At 42.7% G+C, this 21,690-nt stretch overlaps 3 protein-coding genes across 3 annotated transcripts; all 3 read right to left on the bottom strand.

The window, feature by feature from the left end:
• Window positions 1-1,144: 1,144 nt before the first annotated feature.
• Window positions 1,145-1,987, bottom strand: LOC149103565 (uncharacterized). The gene has a single exon (XM_089274195.1). The coding sequence runs from the start codon at window positions 1,985-1,987 to the stop codon at window positions 1,145-1,147; it is 843 nt and encodes a 280-aa protein (XP_089130321.1).
• An 11,174-nt stretch (window positions 1,988-13,161) lies between these two features.
• On the bottom strand, window positions 13,162-13,991 carry LOC149103566 (uncharacterized). Its single transcript, XM_089272802.1, has 2 exons — window positions 13,872-13,991; window positions 13,162-13,676 (listed from the first exon to the last, which is right to left on the bottom strand). The coding sequence occupies exons 1-2, from the start codon at window positions 13,904-13,906 to the stop codon at window positions 13,277-13,279; spliced, it is 435 nt and encodes a 144-aa protein (XP_089128928.1). The 5' UTR covers window positions 13,907-13,991; the 3' UTR covers window positions 13,162-13,276.
• Window positions 13,992-20,341: 6,350 nt separating this feature from the next.
• LOC149103567 (uncharacterized) lies at window positions 20,342-20,848 on the bottom strand. Its single transcript, XM_089274196.1, has one exon. It carries the CDS (start codon window positions 20,846-20,848, stop codon window positions 20,342-20,344), a length of 507 nt encoding a protein of 168 aa, XP_089130322.1.
• Between the last annotated feature and the right edge of the window lie 842 nt (window positions 20,849-21,690).

Here is a 21,690-nt window from a genome sequence, read left to right on the forward strand (position 1 = left end):
CACGTCACACGGTTTTTTATCTGAGAGAGTATTCCAGTTCACATTAGACAGATCGCCTTTAAAACTGTCCCTAGAGAATCTAGAAAAATCCCGCACGTTAAATTTTCTTATCTTAATTTTATTCCTCACAGACTTCAGAATACAGAATTGCGAAAAATGATCACTTATATCAGGGATGATATTTCCACTAGCCACAACTTGATCAGGATTGTTGATAAAAATGTTGTCAATTAGTGTGGCGGAGGTAGAGCGGACACGCGTTGGTTTGTCAATTGTGGGAACGAGAAAACAACTTTGAAGGGAAGTCAAAAAAACCGTGACTATACGAAGATGACGCACATTTTAAAAGGTCAATATTGAAATCACCCATGATCACAATATATTTCCCAGAGGACACCAAGTTTTTCAATAGTCTCATCAAAATATGATTGAAAGATTTCAGGAGAGTTGTGTTGTCTATAAAAGATTCCACAAATAACATTTTTCTTATTCTCAAAGGGAAACTCAGCCCACAATACCTGAAAAGCTTCATTGGAGGTCCTTTCTAAAACACGGTAATCGAGTGACTCATCAGTGAACATTCCCACACCCCCAGACGCCAGAGGTGTTGGAACATATTCAAATACGTAGCCAGGTATATGTGCGGTGCACAATTGTGAAGTTACATTGGTGATTTTTGTTTCAGTAACTCCGATGACATTAAAATGAAAATCTACTTCATGCAAAAGTTGAGTTTGAAGATTTTCCAGATTACGATTCAAGCTAACTACGTTGTTATGAAATATAGAAAAGCTAGAGATAGTTTCATGTTTTGACAACTTCGTTTTCATTTCCTTAAAACTATGGGGGGAGAAATATCGACTAGTTATTCTGTTAGAGGAGTAATCAACGGGGTTCAAATTATAATCTAAGGTTGTATTTAAGGAAAACAAATCTAAGTCATATAAGCTAGTAAGTTTCTCTAATTCCCTTTTAGTTTTACATGTGGTCGACACTGAACTATTAAACTGGCCATGAATTTCTGCCAAACATCCAGAACAACTATAATACGGTAAAATCTTCAGTATAGATCTAATAGAATTCACTGTACTTCTGTTCCTGCCTTTCATATTAGTACCATTATAAAGCATAACAGTAGTTTAACTTAGCTGCAAGGATCCTCTGATCGAGCTTCAGGGCGTTCACGCAGTCTTAACTTAGTTAAGTCGTCAATCGCCCCCAGACGAATCGCCATAGAAGTATCTGTTTTGCGTAAGAAGATTGCTGCGCCTTTCGCCCAACACCACTTGTAGTTGTATGTGTTTTGGTGTGCCTTCACTGAGTGTAACAGCTCTTGTAGTCTCGGTGTAAGGTGGCTGTAAATTGCAATCCGATTAATTTCAGCAGAAGACGGGAGATTCAGGCCCTCGGTGGTTAGTCGACTGGCGTTACCTCTTGACGCGAGCACTTTGTCACGTATCATCCTTCTTGTGAATTTACAAATAATTGGGTTTGGTCGTCTTCGTTTACCATTACTGGTCGAAGTATCTCGCTGTGGGACCCTGTGAGCAATGTCGATCTCTGATAAGGAGATATCGACTCCAAGGCCTGTAAATAGCTTCACACACAATTCAGCGGTGTCTTGTGCAGATTCTCTTTCTGATATTAGTGGAACGCCCACGATCTTCAAGTTATATTGATAACTGTAATAGAGCATCTCGTCGATAGCTTTGTCAGTTCTGTCAACTTTAACTGTTAATAAATCCAACCTACGAGAGAAATTATCCAGAGCTTTTGATAAGCTGGATTCTGACTTCACAAGAGCATCATAGCTGTCGCTGAGGAATTGGACATCCTGTCTGCTCGGTAGAGCGGTGGCTGCCGCTTCGTGGTAATCCTTCTGTTCCGCCATCTTGGATTTGAGAAACTGAAATTCCTTCTTTAAATCATTCAGTTGACTCTTTAAATCATCGTTTTCTTTTCTTAGCCCTTTAACTTTGTCTCCCATTAGTCAACTGAGAAAAAAAGAAAATGTCTAACCTAGCCAAACAGTAAATACACGAGAAAGAACGCGGAGCGCTAGCTGAAGCGTGCCGCTTGTCATGACCAGGCTTGAGACGGTTAAAAAAAGTAATGCCCAAGATTGGATTACTTTACGAGAAACTTGATAAGATGGAAAGGAAACTGGACAATCTTGAAAGCTGCGTGAAAGTTGTCGACGGAAAAGTCGACAAAAAAAAGGTTTTGAATCGTTCAGCAAAGACGCCGCATTATTATTTACGGTGTTAAATTCAGGAATGTCTATGCAATCTCCAAAATTGAGAAAATGAAGCTCTTGGAAAGAGCTCTTCAAGAAAACACAGCGAGTGTGTAGAATAAGTTAAAGGAAGAGATCGAAACAAAACGGGATGCGAAGCTTTAGATGGAAGTGTACCAACGACGAGAAAACCTTCGCTTTTATGGGATCAGAGAAACATCGGGCACCACAGATGAAAACATCAAAGAGGTGCATTTATGCAGAATGAGTTGGATATCAGTGAGGCGGATACCTTTCAGTTTTAAAGAATTCATCGAATTGGGAGGCTTAATCCTTCACAAGATAAGCCAAGACCGATTATTGCCCGGTTTCTGCGATGAGCTGATAGTGTCAAGAGCAAACAAGCTGAAAGGAAAGGGTCTTGGAATATCGGCAGACCTACCACAAGAATTCGTAAACCGCAGAAGGGAATTGATGCCAAAGTTTAAGAAAACAAAAGAAGATGGACAATAAACGTTCTTCAAACGTTCAGAGCCGGATAAACTGTATTTGACCATGCTTAAAAATACTAAGTTTTTTCATGAACACGTAATTGCAGATATTTTTTTCCGTTTAACTGCTAAAACGGAGCTGCATGTTAAATTCTAAAATTAACACCATACGTGCAAGATTGAGATCATTGGTAGCATAATTAAGAGCCAATTCCTGTAAATACCGAAAATGAGATGACAGTCGCGAAATTTCGGATTTCTTCGTATTTTTCCCAGATAACCTCTATAGTGAGTTGTTTTCGAAAATGCCATTCAAAGGCCCTGAAGCGCTTTAGTTTTTTCGAAATCGAGGAAAGGTCCGAAAATCGCCATTTTAGCTGCCTGCTGCCGCCGAAAATGGTCGAAAATTGTGCATTTTCTTTTCGCTCGTACAGGTCAACGCGATGATATCTATCAATATACTTTGGGTAGCTCATAGTGCATGTCTTGCTGTTTCTAAAGCATTAATTTGATTAGCAAAAGCTCCAAGTGTTATAATATTTTACGCCGATACAAGTACCTTCATCGAAGCTCGTGAGCGAAAGGGCTAATTTTAGCTAATTTCAATACCATCAAAAGCCCACTGGTACATTGAATTTGAAGTCGAAACTAAAATTTTCTGAAAGCCCATACTCCATATTATGTTGTGTGAAAGTCTCTTCCGCGGCTCGATAAAAGTACCCTGTCGAGAGCAATAAACGTGTGGTACATTCTGAGAAATTCGTCATTCGTGAAATCAACATGGAACTTGGAAAGCTACCTACAGCAAGAACAAAAATAAGCGAATGGAAGCCATTTTCGTCAATAAAGATGCTTGCAATCTTTTCTTTTTTCCTTTTAGATTGACCACATTAATTAAATTGAATTTGGCAAACATTTGCAATTAAATAAATATAGACGCTGCTTTCGATACATTGTAATGTTATGCAAATTTATTTCGATCACCGGCGTGTGCATATCGCCCGAAACTGATTTTACTTCCGCCTACTGTATGTTTCTTTCGGAAGGTTACAACTGTAACACCTATTATTCGTTCAATATCGGCAGTTTTAATTTTTGTGGAAGACCCACAGCCGAACCTGACTTCAAGGAAAAAAAAAAACATTTTGAAACGTGAAACTTGAGTAATCAATCGAATACAGTTGCATCCATTATGTTTGGCGTAAATATTCGAGCACAACCATTTCATGTAAACAGGCACAATCTACTTTAAAAATAACCGTCTTATCGCAGCATTTCTTGAAATCCTGGTCTGAGACCAGGTAATGATAACAAAGCGCGAGCAGTTGGCGGAACCTCATGATCAACTGTCGCAAAGTTGTGGCATAATACGGCAAGATAATTCGACCGTTGTATTTATTACCCGTGTGCTTGCAATTCTAATATAATCGGTACAATTGCCCCTGTCTTTACCACCAGATTTAGATGAATATTTCGTTTCCTATCATCTAATATGGCACATACCTCTGAATAAAACACATACTGTGACATCATTTTGCTCGGAGTGTTCTAACAGTCGTCCGCCACTTGCAAAACGTGGGCAGCAAGACAGAAAACCACAAATGTTTCTCAGCCAATCGTACTACGCTGTCTAGATTTCTTTCTTACAAAGTTTCCAGACTTCGCTCTCTTGTAAATTTCCAAGACTTCGCCGTTCTGTTGGTCAGTCCGAATAACTGTCATGGTGTTAGTTGAGTACTTGACTTTGTTTGGCGGTCGTAGTTTAGACAATTCGGCAAATGTGGATTGCGTGACAATCGTGAACATATCACGTTTTGCAAAGTGAGTGAAGATGGCGACGTAGACCTCGAGCGGAGGAGGACACCCATATAAAAAGGACGGGGCTACTCGTGGAAATTTTGAAAAGAACGGCACGGCGGAAAAACCGCTGCTCATGCGCAGTAGATTTCGGTTCGTCTTCCCGCCTTTCCATTTTCAAAATGGCGGACGACGAATCAAAAACGAACACGTCATTGTCATGGCTTTTGGCAACATCTTGCTCGTTCAAGGCAGTTACAAACAACTCGGCTACTTTGGGCAATGATCCGTGCTGATGTGTTGACTGTGATCGAGAGGATCGAAACGGTGTTGTCAGTTTTCTCAGGCGATAAAGACAGCTCTTCCGAAAGGAAACTTTCAACTTTTCCAAATTCACCCGAGGTACCGTTTTTCCTTTTCTTAAGGTCGTGTCAAGTTCTTTAAGGTTTTGAACCGCAATTTCTTGTAGCTTGTTTAATTTTACGGAACATATAAAATATGACTTTTTTTTTCGTGCTGATGAAAATTTTTAAATGCTATTTGTTCATGAACTTTTGTATCGTTGCCTGAAGAAAGAAAAGTGGAGGACGAATTCGTAAGTAGCACACACTAATGCCTAATTTTGTTGTGTTTTTCACTTGTGTGCTATTCATTCGTGCTTTGTTTTGCCGCATCAGTGGATGCCATGTACTGCCATGACCTGAAAACTTGTAGTAAGCTTATAGAGGTTTAGTATGGCATTGTAGAAAGTTATATTGTATATGTAACACAGCTTGAAGGATAAAATGAATTGCTCTTTCTTTATGTTAGCCTGTGTTTGATATTATGGCTTATGCTACTTCGCACTTACTACGATTCTTGTTCCTTGGCTACGCAGCTTTCCCCGCAGCTGCGGGCTTCGTTATTGCCAACATTTCTCCATTGTGTTAACGAAAAAAGCAATCCGCCAAAAGGGGTTCTTGTTCCACTTTATACTGGGGGAACATTCGTTTATGTGAAGGCTTGTAGTTACATCGAAATTCAGTCAGTGTGAAACGCAGACTGTGCACTGGAGACTGCAGAGTGAGGGGGAAATACATACTGCAGACATTATTGTAACTGAATCGTGTTTTATCGAGAGCTAACCGTAAACAGGTTAACTGGAGAAAATGTTCACGCTAACCCTGGGGCGGATACAGAGCAGGGGTTTCGAGATACGAACTGCCAAAAGGCGGTCCCCTGTAGGGGGACCAGTGGCTTTCATGCTGGAAATTTTTGAAATTGTGGTCCTTGACTTGGAAATAGGATTTCTGTTATTCTGAGGCCAAGTTAGCATGTTATCTTTTATTTCTTTTTTTTTTAATCTAGGGGGTTCGACCGAACCAGCCAAAGCCCCCTAGATCCTTCCCAGCTAACCTGAGTGATATTCAGTCTAACCCTAGAACTATTTAGGCTAAACTCTCACTTCTTTTAGCTTGATTAAGGTTGGTCTGTTTACTGTTAACAGACAATAAGACTTAAAAAGTCTATAGTCTGCATTTCAACACCTGACCTGCAGTCCAAAGTCTGCATCTTACACTGACCACATTGGAAAGCATGCCTTTTTGCAAAAAGCACCATTGCGAGAAAACACATGAAAACTGCACCATCCCTCCTCTCCCAATAGTAAGTTTAAGTCTTGTTCCAAGCAAATACCATATGACATCTCTCCTAGATACTTTTAAGGAGAAGGTTCAGTAGCCTACACTGCAACAAAATTCTACTGTTTCAAATAATAATTATTATTGTGTTCCAGATAAATTCCATACCCTGCAGACCCTGCCACCAAATTTTGTTTACTCTCTCCCCCAACTTCCAACCATCTTAAGGGGTCACCACCTTATTGTGGAGGGATGGTTTTTGTATCTAAGACCCTATGAGCTATGTCAGCTGGAGTCTTGTACTTCTGGTAGGTTGAAGGATAGGGACCAGACAAATTGTGATCACCTGGCTTTCTAGGTTGGGTGTTGGGCTGAGGGCTGATAACCCACTACTGTAGAAAATAAGACTATAGCAGATACAGAAGATATTCAAATCTCTATCAACATCAGTGAAGCAACAAGGGCTCATATCATAACACATGCATTTGGAGCAAACCCCTTCCTCTGAACACCCCACTGAAAATGCCAGTTCACCTTCATACTTTCCTTTTCAAAATTTTAAGTTTCGAATTCTTACCCCCCCCCCCCCCCCCCTCAACTCCTCAGAATTTCCATTGACCTCCCTTGAGGTGGATATGGTTATCTTCTGGCACCGCAATTCACTTTTTGGTAAATTAATCAGATCAGGCAAATGATGTCTCAGCAAAATGTTTATCTGATTAAAATGCAACTTAGAGATTTGCAATTCCAAAATAACTACATGTAAAAAGTACTGTTAAGTTAACCTCTCCCATTCCCAAACAAAGAGACCAAACAAGCGTGACTAGAATTGTTTCATTAAAAACACCACCCAAATATAGAAAACTAAACTGAAATAAAAATAAAATCCAACACAAACACACAAGCACAAGCAATGAGCATCATTAAAAAACTGGATCAATGGATAATGCAATTTGAGAGTTTTCATTGTTTTAGCCATCAGGGTTTATGAGCCATTATACCATGCTCTACAAATATGGAGAGCATATGCATGATTTTTTGAGAATTTTTATTGTTATTTAAGTCTAGTTTTCTATATTTTGAGGGCCTTTTCAATAAAACAATTATTCCACTCGTGCCGGTTGGGTATGAGAAGATTAAAGCCAACTAAGCGCTATGCGCCTTGTTGGCTATCTATTATCTCATATCCAACACGCTCTCGTGGAATAATTGATAATTATTCACTCCCTAACGAGTGAATGATGCGTGATCCAAACAATAACAAAATGGCCGGCGAAAACTTATGTTCCGCCAGTGTTTCTGAAATGGAAATCCTGAGAATACAAGAAGATACTGTACCAGAAAATACAAAAAAGTCTTCAAAGTTTTGAATTTTGAATTTTCATTTCAAGTGAAAATGAAAACTTTGATTGAACAATGACATTGTTTTGCAAACAGACTTTTCATTTAGATTGCTGATTTGAACAGTGTTAAAAGACCATTTTGCTAGATTGTGATCAACAAGGATTTTATCGCAGGTTAACTAGACTTGCCATGTTAGAAGATTCTGTCAAGAATTGTGCACATCTTCATACCCCTTGCATGTTTTCCATGCATGAATTAAGAGGTCAATTAAATTATCTTTTAATGGTTTCCTTTTCATCTGTTGTTGAGATCACTTTGTACATATACTAAAAACTTGTCAATCTCAGTGAATAACAGCCACTATTCACCTCGATTGCAAAGAATAATGATATTAAATATCGCATAAACTTCCACACCAAAATATTATGATCTACAAATTTTTAAGAAGTCAAATCCCAACCAAGCTGTTTACCAAACTATAATTTTTCTGTCTTCAAACATTTTTCTTTATTAATTACTGGGGAATCCTGAAATACTTGTTCCATGCATTTGGTTCCTTAATTATCCCTTTTATTATTCCTTAATCTTTTTATGAAAGGGGACATATCATTTAGTATCCTCTCCAAGGAAGATGGCATTCATTTCATCCATGAAAAAAACTTCTTCAAGTTGATGTACATGGCCACGTCACACTGTCTCCAGCCAGAGAATCAAGTCATTGAAAGAGAGGAGGAGAGTGTGAAAATCTGAGGTCTAACTGTAAAAAAAAAGGAAAAAATGTAAAATTAAATTAAGCTATACTTTGGCTTCATCCTTTGAATACTTATTACATTGCAAGAAGAAATGTCATTAACTCAGTATCTGCACTGTTCATACATTATACAATACTGCATAGAGCATTAAAGACTATGCAACTCCTTTCAACCTATATTGTGAATACCTCAGTCATTTTGCTAGCTTTGTAACTAGGAAGTTTAAATCATGTAGTACAACATAATCATGAAGTACAACAAAAGGAGTGTTACTTCTTGAGGTTTCACTCAATAGAAAATAAATAAATAAAAACATTTAATTAACCTCATCATCATCACACTAATTTTAAAACCCAAAAAAGTCTGCCTTCAGGTCAAAAAATAATTTTACAAGATAACTTTTAAAAACTCTTTCAAAACCATGCAATTAGTCCATTCAATAACAACAAAACAAAAAACTTAGTGTACATCTGTCATGTCAGATTCTTGCACCGCTGCAAGAACTTTTAAATTATAGACAACACAAGCCAGGGGATATATCCAAACGTAGAAAGAAATGTGTCACCTTGAATAGTATGCTGATATCCGGACTGAACATAAGTTGGCTACGCTTTTAAAACATTCATTGCATGTAAGACTTATATCCTTAAATCTACAAAATTAAGCTCATTTACAGTACAGTGTCAACGGTTTTCGTCACTTATTTATATGAACATGGCAGACAAAAAACCTAACGGGTCTCTTCCCAGAGGCAAGTCAAGATATGACGGGTAATTCAAATGATAGCGAACAAAATCTTCAACTTTTAAAATGTAGACTCATCGAACCAAAAAGTTTCCCAAGCCACACACGAACTAGAAAATGCACAGGCAGCCCAAGCTCTCTCTATGAACTACACAAGCAACACAATATGGCATCGAATTATAAGGGTTTATATGGGATTTTCTACAAGATATCCTTGGAGGTAGTTAAAAGTGAAAATTCTCAATAAAAATGGCTTACCTTGTTCCATACGTGTGTTGTTTGCTCCTGGTGTGGTTATTTTACCGATTGAACTTGATTTAAGCGACTTTTTTGAATTCCGATTTTCCCTTTATAAAGAGAGGACAAGGCGAAACACCTCAGTCGGAACACCACACAATTACAGCCCTGCGAGCGACGCCAGGCGGCTCTTCGTGTCTTACTGGGTTGCCCAAAACGTTCCTTAAGAAGTTTTACAGTCTGTTCATAATTGGCATTGCTTAGTGGGAAACCAGCTATAGCTCTTGATGTGTCCCCTGTTAGTTGAGCCTTCAGGTAACTAAACTTCTGCACTCCCCCCAGCGTAGTGTTAGAATGAATAGCTGGTTTGAATGAATCCCAGAATGCGGACCAGTTGTGAGGATTGTAAGAGGAGGTAAGTAAATTTAAATTGGGAAGGCGGTTACTGTGGTTAGTATTCAATTGAAAAGCCAGAGGTGGTGACTGTGTGTTCAAGGGTGATTGAGAATTCTGCAGATTATTAACAGTTTCCTCAGAGGCTGCTTGACTAGTGGATGGGGCATTTTCATGAAGAGTTGGGATCTGACAGGTTACTTCACACGAGTAGGGTCTAATTCTAAACCAATTGTGGGGATTCCTAATGTGTGGGCGAAGGAGGCTGAGTAGCAGATTTCTTAGGAGATAATGTCAGATGAATAAATCTACTTATCTGGCTGGTGGTATCTAGAATTTTCCCTCACACTCACTTATCCTCATCAGGCCCATGAGGACTCTTGAGGCCGGCTCTAGAATTTTCAGGCTAAGGATAAACTTCAGAATACTCGGCCACAATATCGTGACATTAATGTTCTGCTCCCCCAGTCCCGCAGTCGATAAATATTTGCATAAGGAAACAAAAGAGAAATACTTAGGAAGCATGCTCCCGCAGTCCTGCAGTCCCGTGGTCGTTAATTTTAAACCCAGTCTCTTGGCGGACATATGTTACTGGCCAATAGGCACTATAACATATACTTGTCATACATAATTCTCAACAAATTCAAAACAGACTCAAACCACTGCATTCATCAAAAACAAAAAATATCGCCCGAAAATATCGCATGGTCCCGACTTGCTGCCCCTGGGTCTCCGAGGATGTATTAACTCGAATTCGAATTTGAAAATGTTTCATAAGCTTTGAGCGATGGAAAAAGGTCACAGAGTGCTTTGTTCGATAAAATGTGTCGAAAGCTAATGTATGACTCCATGACCCAAAAAGTGAACGTGATGCGCTAATAATAGTGAACGGCACATTGCGAGGTGAGGTGTTAAAAAGTCTTACCATTTTATACTTCCATCCTTCTTGCGGCAGAATGTGATTACTTCAACGGAATGAATCATAGATGGGCTTTCAGACTTTACTCTTCCAAAACATCAAATGTTGCTTGAGCATGAAGGAGAAACTAAATTTGGCGGCAACAAAATCCAATTGTGTTTTGTAGTTTGGTGAAATGTGACTCTAGCATTATGAAATGTATTTCATGCAGGGATATATAATTTCAACAAAATTGCATATTGCTTTACATTCCATTTATCTGGACACTGAGAGGTCTGGAAGATTGAAAGATACTTCCAAGCCGTAACGTGCCTTGAAAGATGCCAAATGCTTCTTTTTGTGATTAACCATGAGTCAAACAAAGTCAAATGTACTTCGCACAAAAGTTGACCCCTCTAATAGTCCTTCAGTCTCTAAACTAAACACAGTTTGCAAGGTGGGATATCTCTGATTTGTGGTAGTTTTTATGTCTTCTTCCCTTGTTTCCGAAATTATAACTATGAAGCTGTACCTATGTCAAATTTTCTAGGTCAACAGTCAAGCTTTGTTTGCTAGAGCACTTGAAGAAATCGAAACCAGACAAGTTGTTGTTGGGATAAATTTTGGCCACGCAGAATGGCCGATTTATTGATTAAAACTAATATGAAATACAATGTAACAAATTACTATTTGTTAAGCTCTTGCAAAGGTGAGGGCACGAGAAAAAAGGCCACAAGCCTCCAGAATGGAGGCCCGCCCCACCCGAAGACTGTTGACCCGAAAAGAGACCAGTGTTTAAGTGTTAAACTTGTGAAATGGCCACAGCACCTGTGCGTGGTCTACAGTGAAGAATAGCCTACGTTAGTTGAAAGACTAGGTACATGAATATACTTTAAAAACGCATTAGATTTCCATTGGCCCAACTGGCGAATCTGTGAGTCGTCAATAGCGCTCATAGGGGCCGCAACCAATCAGTGTGCAGGGATTATACCATGTGACCAAAAATTTCCCATACATTCTCTTAAATTTTAAAATCCAAGATGGCGCATTGAAAGGTAGAAAATGGCGCCCACCGGAAATGACGTCATCGCGCATGCCCAAATAAGGCAAGAGACAGGAAGTGAGTTTAACAAATGATTTTTATTGATTACAGGAAGTGAAAAAATTACATTGGTGTGTATCCGTACGGAAATGACATGAAAGTGTTCGTGTCAATGACACGTTTGTCGAAGACGAGTCCATGTCGTTTAGTCTGTGTGATGACTGAGATGTTTGGTGGCGGGATTTCTCCAGAAGAAGTTGGAGTTGACGACGTTGATATTGCATTGTTCATCATCCTCGAGAGGTTGTGTGAGTTCATCGAGTAGATTTTGTCTCATGACGTCATAATTGAGTTGCCTGGATCCTGGTACATTGAGTGAGAAGCCTCGTACTTTGCAGCAGACTTTGCCTTGGTTGGTTCTGTATCCGTAATTTTTGGGTCCACCAGCAGTGAAATCGGTGATGAAATCGCCATCGTTGAGTTTGTTGGTCATCTCGCCCAGGTAATCACCTAGCGGAACATCGGCTTGACCTGGTTTGTGTGAGTAGATGACAGAGTCCGTGTCAAAGTAGAGAACTTGTTGCTTTAACTGTTCCAGGTAGCTGTACAATTTGAGAAGAGCCCAACAGGTGGTGAAAGCTGCGATGAAGATGTTGATTCGTCCGTTGTCGGGTTGGTTGTCTTTGAGTTCGGTGTGGACGATTTCTAGAGTTTCGTCATTGGCGATTCTGACTTGTCGTATGTTGTTGAAGGGATTGAAAACGAGTGCAAAGAGTTGCGCTGCGTTGTAGACGACTTGGGTGGTGGGTTTGTGTAGATTTTCACCGAACTTGCCCCAGAAGGAGTTGAGCATGAGTTTGGCGGTGGCTTTGCGTCCGGGATTTTTCTGGATCATGGCTGGGTCTAGAGCGATGCCTTCTTTCTGTTGGTATTGGTGCACGTACCGTGCCTTGTCTTCGGGGGTGTTACACCAGTTTGGGTAGCCAGCGGATTCCTGTTTGATTTTTAGCCAGGTGTTCACATAATCGGCGAACAGTCCTTTACGGCGTTGTTCAGGTGGGAAATGGTGGACTTCGTGGATCTTGTTGAGCGTGTATCCCATGGCAATGGCTTTCTGGATTTCGGGTGTGCACCAGGTCCCTCAGAGTGTGCGTTGCTCGGCCATGTGAGGGCAACGATGCAATTTCTCTAGGAGTGGTTTGGTCATTTCGTTTTCCACACACGAGTGGCAGAGTGGGAAGGTGAGTTTACCTCCGTACCGAAAAGGTGAAACGGGATGGTATAGTTCGTGAGGAGGTAGTATGTCCACTTTGGCCATTCCGAAGTAGTGATGGATGTCTTGATCTTCGGGGTTGATGATGACTTGTGGGTGTCCTACGGGGTATTCGCATTCCTTGTTGACCCATGGGTAGAGCGATGTCACGTCGACGTACTTGGTTTTAGAGACCTTAAGCAAACACTTGAGGCGGTTAGGTGGAGGCGGCGATGGCTGCGCAGGAGTTGGGTTGAGACCGCCTCCTCTTGGCGCGAAATTAGAATATTAAGCTTTCGTAGAAGCGGTGGCGAGCAACGGCTGTTTTGCTTTCGTTTTCAGTTGTCCAATTTGACTTTGTTCGTGAATTTTACGAGCATAATGGCAACTTTTCGAGAAGTCCGAGACCTTCTAGCTGTTGCATGCTTTGAGGACATCATAGACGAGGATGAATTTCTGTTGCTGAGGGATCTACACACGTCGAAAAATCTTTACTTTCCTTACGAAGACTGAATCAGCCTTTTCTTTACTAGTGCAACCAAGGTCACTGGCCTCTGCCTCCTCCCATTTTTCTGATATTTCTTCCATCAGAATATCCATCTCGCTATCTTCGATTTCAACTCCACTCAGTTTCGCCTGACTGTGATGTTTTCGTTTCGCCTTGAATTTGTCCAGCAGTAGTTTGAAATGTTCCTGTACGTTTTTCCGCTTCACCTGAAACTTCACGGAGGTTTCGTCATTCAGACGATCCGTGATGGCATTCCATACTTTTCCTTGATCTACAGTCCTTGGTTTGAAGATCCATGGTTCTGAAGTTCTGACTTCTTTCGCTAGGATCAAATCATGTGCTTCTGTCCACTCCATGATCGAGCTAGATGAGAGAAAACAAAAGCTTATTAAAAACAGGTCCTGTCTAACGATTCACCTTTCGGAAATATTCCAAAGTTATAGAGACAAATTGGAAGAACAAAATAGCATTTTGTACCAGCAAGTACTTGCAATCTAAAGTTTTAAAGTCTACAAGACGTGAACATCACTCGGAACAATGTGAATCCAGGAAACTCACCCATTTCTTTTGCTTTTCTCTCCTTCGCTTGCCATCTTTCTTCTTCACTCACACCTCCAGTGTGAAGTGAGATTTTCGCTGTAAAGCAAATGAAATATCAAATATTTGCAAAAAAAATACAAAGAGACTTGTCAAAAAACATTTTTTAACTTTATAAAAAGTTTCTGTGTATTTTAGGCGCTACAAATGGGAAAATAAAGCGACCGTCTCTCAAGGCGGCCAAACCTACCTTTCTCGCCGCCGCCACTGTTGGAAGACGTGGGCAACACTCAACCTGATTATGCTAATTAGCTCGAGAGCGGGAAATTTTACTTCCGGTTGGCGTCCACCTCGCCGCCTCCAGTGTTTGCTTAAGGTCTCTTTTTTCTCCTTGGGCCACGTCGGTCACGTAATGCAGTTTGACGGCGTTCGTGCGACCTCCGAAGAAGGCTTCTCATGGCTTGAGCGGTTCGACGATTTGGAACGTGTCTAGGAACCGACGGAGATCTGGGTCTGTTTTGAGCTCTAGGTCCCACTCGCATTCCCACTCTACGTGGAGCTGGTATCCGCGTTGCCTGAGAAGGTTGTGTTTATTGAGCGTGGGCTCGTAGACTTCATGTAGAGTTCGATCTGTGTGGCAGATGGGATATCTGTCTCGTTTGATCGGGAAACAGCGAGGACATCCGTGCCATAGACATCCGTGGAATTCGTAGACAGTTCGAGTGGTGGGATCGTACCCGTCGACGAGGTGATTGACTAGGCGGACTTCACCTCCGTTTCGTACGGTGTGGATACAATCGCCTTGGTCTGTGTGTTGTAACGAGTGTTCTTCCCAGGCTAGCCATTTCAGGGCTTTGACGGACTGATTGGATCTGGCTCCGTGCCATCCTCGAGGTGGCCTGAAGGCGATGGTGGTGGTTGGGACGAGTTTTTTGCGCCAAAATCGGTTGCAGGCGGAGGCGATGGTGACGCATTTCTCCATGGGGTCCAAGTCTGCTTTTTGTTTGAATTCTTGTCGAAACTTTTGACAGCCTGCTTTGAGGAGTTTGACATCCGACTCGCAGTAGGCTTCCATTTCTTGCCTTAGGACGAAATGGTAGTTGTCGTTGACTTTCTCTTGGTACCACCGTTTGAATTCGGCTTTCTTTTTGGCGGACATGCCGTCGGGATCGTTGTTGCAGGTGGTAGTTGAAGCATTGGTCTCCGAAGAATTTTCTGTGGCACAATCGACAGATCGAGGTGGGTGCAGGAAACTTGCCACGAGCTAGGGGTCGTTTGGCTTCGATGAAATCAGGACAGTCTTCGTTTGCAGGCGGGACACCATTTACCGTCGCAGGGATGATGATGAAAGTCGTCGTGATCGTATCCTAGATTGATTCGTCACAGAAGTAGGATTTGTTGAGGAATCCGTTAAACGAATTGCATCCGTCATAGTAACTGTCTTCTTTGATGAGGCGAATGATCTTGTCAGAGGGTACGGGTCCCGCGTAGATGAGCATGTGCGGTAGATCGATGGAAAGGACCTTGAGTTGGTACCCAGGTAACACGGCCTGAAACTGCTGCAATTCAGGAATGCCGCAAGGTCCTTCGGGGACGTGGGCTAGACGGTGTAGTTCTTTGGCCAATCGCTCTTGGACGGGTCGCCGCTGTTTGAGATTGTGGTAATCTTGGTCTCGTGAATTCCCGTCAGCATCTACCAGGGCTTTCATGGTGACGATAGCACGAGCGTAGCATAGATTGTCTTTATTTTTGATGGTCACGCGCGACCTTTTGACGATTCCCCGTACGGCTGCACAGCTCGGTTTGTATCGTTTTCCGTGACCACGCCCCCGACTTGGGGTACATATGAAAGTGGTTTCCATGGTAAACGTGTCGTCGGGGGTGAATTCTTCATTGGAGTTAGGTTTGGCCGCAAGAGACTGGAGATAAATGTCTAGTCTTTCACTCCCTTTGAATTCGCGCACGGTGAAAGTGGTGGATTGAAAGGCGTGTGCGAAGGCACTGGACTGCATGGTGAAATGGACCGTGGAGTTGGGTGTCAGTGTAGGATCCGGAGCGATTTGTTGCTCGATGGATCATTGAAGGGCATGAGTCAATTCTTGACCTAGATTGTCCCTTGGAGTGACATCTCTATGTTGTCTGAGCGTGGCTTCAAATCTTTGTTTGTTGACGACATTTCTCCAGTTACGTCGAGCACCTACGGGTCTTAATTCGAATTTTAGGAGTGGTCTTGTGCTGCTACCACCCCCGGTTTGGGTCATCACTTGGTCGAGAGCCGGATCAAAGATCCAGTCATCATCATCGTCCTCGTCGAAGAACGCTTCGTCGTGGGTCCGTCTGTTCTGTGAAGACATGAGTGCAATTTGAATGAGACAATGACACAAACATCGCATTTTATCAATAAACACAAAAGTTTTTTATTGGTTGGTTTTTACAACTAATCACCGTAGTCCATGTTTACATCTCTTAGGGCACCATGAAAATTGTATCCTAAATAGATTTTCCTTTTATTGTTATGATTGTCGACGCCTCGTATGATCATACGATGGAGTCTTGATCCATACATCGGCTTACAAACATCTAGGTTACATTTTCTATATCGTATTTCTAGGGGACCTCGACCCCATTCTCTTTTCAGTTGAGCGTAATCTAAAATTTGTCCGTGAAGATCATTCAATTGTTCATTGTTCCTGCGATCGAGTATGTGCTGCCAGGTTGCTAGGTGAATCACGTGACACTATTTCTGGAGGTAGCCGATCCCAGTGACTCTGTAAGAGAGTGGGTACGATTTTGTTTTTTCAAAGACCTATTACGAGCGTACTTAGTGTGGTATTCACATACAGGGTAGATAAAAGTCTTTTCTATGGGGCCGCATCTCTTGGCCTCTTTGTAAGAGTCGGATAAATACGTTTTTTGGGGTTTATCATCAATGTTAATGTAACATCCGAATATTTTCATATGTGTGAATCTGTCTTCTTTCTTCTTTTTCAAACAGCACGGTGAATTACATCGAACTATAACAATCTTAATGTGCCCTATGCCCCATTGTTCTTTCAGTTTGGCATAGTCTACTATTTCTTTATGAAGACGTCGTAACTTTTTGTTTCTTCTACACTCAAGTAGGATTTGATTCCTGGCTAGGCGCATTATGTAGTCCTGTAGTTCAGGAGGTAGTTGATCCCAGTAACTGCTATTCTGTGGGAGGTGAGGATAACATTCTCTTAACGTCTGGTATTCTGTAATAGGCATGATTAAACCCGTACCCTAAATATATTGCTCGCTTCATGTTTTGTTCGTCTGTGTAGAATCCATATACGACCAGGTGCTTATTTTCCATTCCTGTAACTCTTGAGTTGGGACAATAATCTAGCAGACATGTCTCTAGAGTTACTTTGATGGCGCCTAGTCCCCATTCTGCTTGGACCTTTCCGAAGGTCCGTATCTCGTTACAAAGGTCTCTCCACGATTCACGTTCACGTCTCTCGATGAGAGACTGGGACTCTCTAAGGTGAACAATGTAGGTCTGTATCTCAAGGGGGAGACAATCCCAGTAGCTCTATAATCAAATGAATCGTAATCACGGAAAATGATAGGTAGGGTATCGAGCATGATGGGTTTCGGTCTGGACAACCATTCAGTCATTTTCCACTCGAAGGCAAGTTGTGACTCAGCGAGTGAGATGATGTACACTTGGATCTCGGGTGGCAACCAATCCCAGTAACTCTATGAAAAGAAGGTGATGAACAAGGCATGACAAAGATGTCATACGAATTTGTAACCGCAAAACACAACGAAACAAAATCTCAAGTCCAAACGGAGGTAGATCTCTAGGGTGGAGGTGACTAGTCTCAGTTCCATGGTCAGTCGTCCAGGGTGGCCACGAATGCACTTAGTGTACACAACGTGTGACAGATCTGGCAGTACAACTTCTCTTTGATCACCCCCTTGTTCATCTGATCATCGAGTGCCTGGGTGTAGCAATCGTAATGAACGTAGTAACGACAGCACTTGGTACGAGCGCAGGTTTCGGTTCTAAGGATGACTTGGTCGCATAGGGTACACGTTATATTATCCATTATTCAGATACTCACTGCTTCCTCCTCTTCATGTCGATCCATCTCTTGGTTCATCTCCTCGTCAGTGATCTCAGCCATGATCAGCGCTCGATACAATTTCAAGAAAAAACTCAGTGCCAAGAACAGTTCAAGCCGATCGTTTTATACTTACGGTAAAACTTGATCCCAGGTTGCACTTGACCTGGTGTCCAGTCTCCGACTGTAAGTGGGCGTGGTAGCGGGATACCCCCTATCCCCTGGGTCTACCCTGCACACGTGATTTTCGGCTTTTTCGTTTGATTGGTGCATGATTGACATAAAGCAAGGCGCACGCATTCGGCGTTTTTCAGTTTTTTCGGTCATCTCGACTGAACCTAGACGCAGCCGCCGCCTTCGAAGTCTGTCACCCGAAGAACAACCGAGAAGAGTAGGTCTTCGTCGTCGTGTGCGATCACACAAAGATGAACCACCGAGACGTAGTCGTCGCCTTCGGGGTCAGATACCCGAAGAAACGCCGCTTCAACAATTGTGTTTTATTGGTCAGAGAGATATCCACGTTGATTCTCTGGTGATGTGCCAACATACTCCTTGCTGCGGTGTGCTCATGCATCGACGTTGCTACCAGGAGATGGAGAGACGGGTTCGAACCTGCGGCAACTGCCGACGCAAGATCGACGGGGATGAGCCTGAGATCGTGTTGGAAACCGACGAGGAAATTGAGGATGATGATGATGAGGCCCCGTTAGGGTTTCCGTCAGGTGCGAATGGCTTAGTTAGATTCGAGCAAGAGTTGGAGCGATATCGTAGTGAGGATAGACCTAATCACTGTCATCATGAGGGATTGTATCTGTGGCGTGAATTGCTGTATGACTTGGACCCTGACGTTTGGCAACGATATTATACCTTTCGCAGAAATTTCGTGACTCTGTTTCCGGATCGAGACCTGTACATTCATGGTTGTGTGCGTCTCCCCGTAGAACCAACCCGAGAGATCAGGGCTATTTTGTACCGTCTGTTCATATACAATACTCCTTATGCGACATATAACTTGATTCGAATTCAAAGGTTCAGACTCTTCTTTAGACGCGTGGAAGGACAAAGGGATATTGTTATTCAACAGCTCTGTCTATTACCTTTTCCGGGTGGTCCATCGCTTTACCATGAGGACGGACTATGGACCTGACACTGTTTTTTCTTTTTTATTCGCAGTTGATGATCAACGCAGAATGATTCATGAGGACATTGGACATTTCAGAGACATTGGAAGACCCTTTGAGATGCACAATTCGTTGACGAGTTCCTGGAATCACTTGCCTTATCCCCTTCCTGTCACAGTGTGGTTCCATTACTATCGCGAGTTGGAGGACTTTGTGCGAACCTCTGAGGGACAAAGTCCACTGTACATTCACGGCACCGTGTTGTTTCCCTTCCATATCATTTCGTACAATCATATACGCATGACGGTGTACCGCATGTTTTATTTCAACACCCCTTATACAGTGTACAATTTCGCCACCAGAATTAGGTTTAGGTTGTTATTCGTGTCTTCGTTGACGTTCAGGGACCAAATAAGGATCGAGCGGTTGTTTGTGAGATCGAGTGTATCGGATACTCTGTACCAAAATGGCATGGTGTGTGAGACGTGAAACACGAGACTTTTTTTGAAACAACAAAAGTGTAATTTCTTTAATGATTACAACAACAATAAAAAACTTGTTTACAATTTCCAACGTTTCTTGGTTTGCATGATTTTCTTCTTAGGCAGAGTCATATTTCAGTCCTTTTCTCCAAGGTTCGAAATCTTCCCACCCTTGTAACTTTTCTGCCGCTGTCTTCTTGGCCTTCTTGTACATCTTTGCTTCGCCTTTGGGACTGTAACCACCGTCGTCGTCTATGTATTTTTCGGAGAAGCCAATGTCTCTCAAGAAACTCTTTTGCGATTCGGACAAGGCTTTCTTTTTACCTGACGTGGATAGTTTGGGCAGAATGGGTGGCTTCTTGCTTGTGGATGGTTTTGGAATTTTAAACTCATTTTTGAGACCTGACGTGGAAGGTGTAGCGGGTTGTTGTTTGATGATCACGGGGGCTCATGCTGCAGGTTGTTTGTTGACTCCCTTGAGGATCTGTTTCAACAGACTTTCGACGGGTGCGTTGGCCATGCCTTCGGGTTCTGCCGTCCCTTGGTACGTGGGGGTGCCGCGTATACCCGTCCGTATGCATTTCACCAGTTTGACTTCTTCGTTTGCCATGGGTTTGGTCATGTTGACGGCCATGCTGTCGGGGATACGTCTGTCATTCAAGATGAGATGTTCTTCGGCAGCCAAACGTCCCGCTTTGTTCAACAAGGCACTCTGGGTGATCTGACCCTTGTAATAATCTTGCAATCGATTGAATTCTTGAACAGGCACCATCATGACTTCGTTCATACCTGTTGACTCAGGGTCGTATCAGAGGAACGTGAACAAATCGTTTTTCGTAGTCTCGAACGTATCGGTCGTACGTCGGAGGTGTGAACTCCGTCAGCACGTCGTCTAACGTTTGCATCTTGGTCAAAAACCCATCAAATTCCTCCACTCCACCAAGAGCGTAGTTCCTAAGTTCGGTCAGCGTCTTTTCGTAAGTCGTGTAAGCGAATTGGACCATGTCCATCTTGAACGGACACTTCTTGAAATCGTTCCATCCTTTCAGTAAGGTGGCTAAAGCCGTCAATCCTACCACCGTGTACCCATCTTTCCTCACGGATCCCAAGACGATACTCGCGGCCACGACCAGTAACGCTAGTCCGTTGAGAATGGCGTTACACAATTTGTAGTAACCAAACATCTGCCTTCGACACCACCAATACTTGTGGTAGAAGGCATACAAGTCATCCAAACGTTTCAGCGAGTCCCATTCCACCACAGTGGTGAAAGGTTCATCCAATAAACAGACCGACGTTCTCATGACACTTCCTCAACCAGTCCCAAATGTATTGTAACTTTCTTTCGGTACGTTCGATCCTTTTAGCTTGTTGCTCGTATTCCCAGATCTTGTCCTTGAACGTGGTTTCTACAGTTTGGTTCAGGATATCCTGGACTTGTCTGTAACTATCGCACTCGTCCGCGATACATTTCATGTCTTCGTGATCCATGCTGGTCGCATCCCAGTAGGAGCAAGAGCATCGGCATAGATGCAAGAAGTAGGGAAACCAGTTGACTTCACTCCTCAACATGTTGTTGTTGTTCTCAGTTACGCACACTGGTCGAATTGCGAGTCACAGTAGGACGTTGTCCGTTTTTATAGGTAGTCATGATCGTATTAGTGGTCGTGATGCCCGCAATGCGACGACCCGCGGCCGTTTGTTGTTGTTGGCGCAAAATCTCTTCCAATTGTTGCTGCATCTGGGCTTGGTTGAGAACACGGGTGCCTCACCTTCTTCGAGCTCAAGAAAGACCCAATCTTACTGACGAAGGAGGTGTGGAGTCACTACCACTGCTACCACCTCCGCCTCTGCCTCGACATCGTCTTCCACCGCTACCACTAGTGCTACTTCTTCTGCGGCTCCCGGCATCACTGGGGGACGTCGGCGTGTTTTGACGAGGGACGCGTCTCGGTCGTTTCCCTCCTCGAGTAGCTTGTGCCAAAGGTGTGGCATCTGTCACTGTGGGTGAACGTCCTGCCATTCGACGCAACAAATTGGGCGTACCCACTCCAGTCGTGACGTTGGTGCGTGAGGACCCCGATCCGGTGCTACCAACACCCGCCGTAACATTGACACTGGGCGTGCCCGCACCAGCGGTGCGTAC

This window comes from Orbicella faveolata, unplaced genomic scaffold (assembly GCF_042242905.1).
Source record: "Orbicella faveolata isolate gen_17 unplaced genomic scaffold, um_ofav_v1 contig_35, whole genome shotgun sequence".
Lineage (NCBI taxonomy): Eukaryota > Metazoa > Cnidaria > Anthozoa > Scleractinia > Merulinidae > Orbicella > Orbicella faveolata.

Bases quoted from the DNA above. Each gene is read 5' to 3' on its own strand.
- LOC149103566 (XM_089272802.1), bottom strand. From the start codon at position 13,906: ATGGCAAGCGAAGGAGAGAAAAGCAAAAGAAATGG. The intron at 13,677-13,871 runs GTGAGTTTCCTG...TCTCTCATCTAG, and splicing joins GAGAAAAGCAAAAGAAATGG to CTCGATCATGGAGTGGACAG.
- LOC149103565 (XM_089274195.1), bottom strand. From the start codon at position 1,987: ATGGGAGACAAAGTTAAAGGGCTAAGAAAAGAAAACGATGATTTAAAG.
- LOC149103567 (XM_089274196.1), bottom strand. From the start codon at position 20,848: ATGAGAACGTCGGTCTGTTTATTGGATGAACCTTTCACCACTGTGGTG.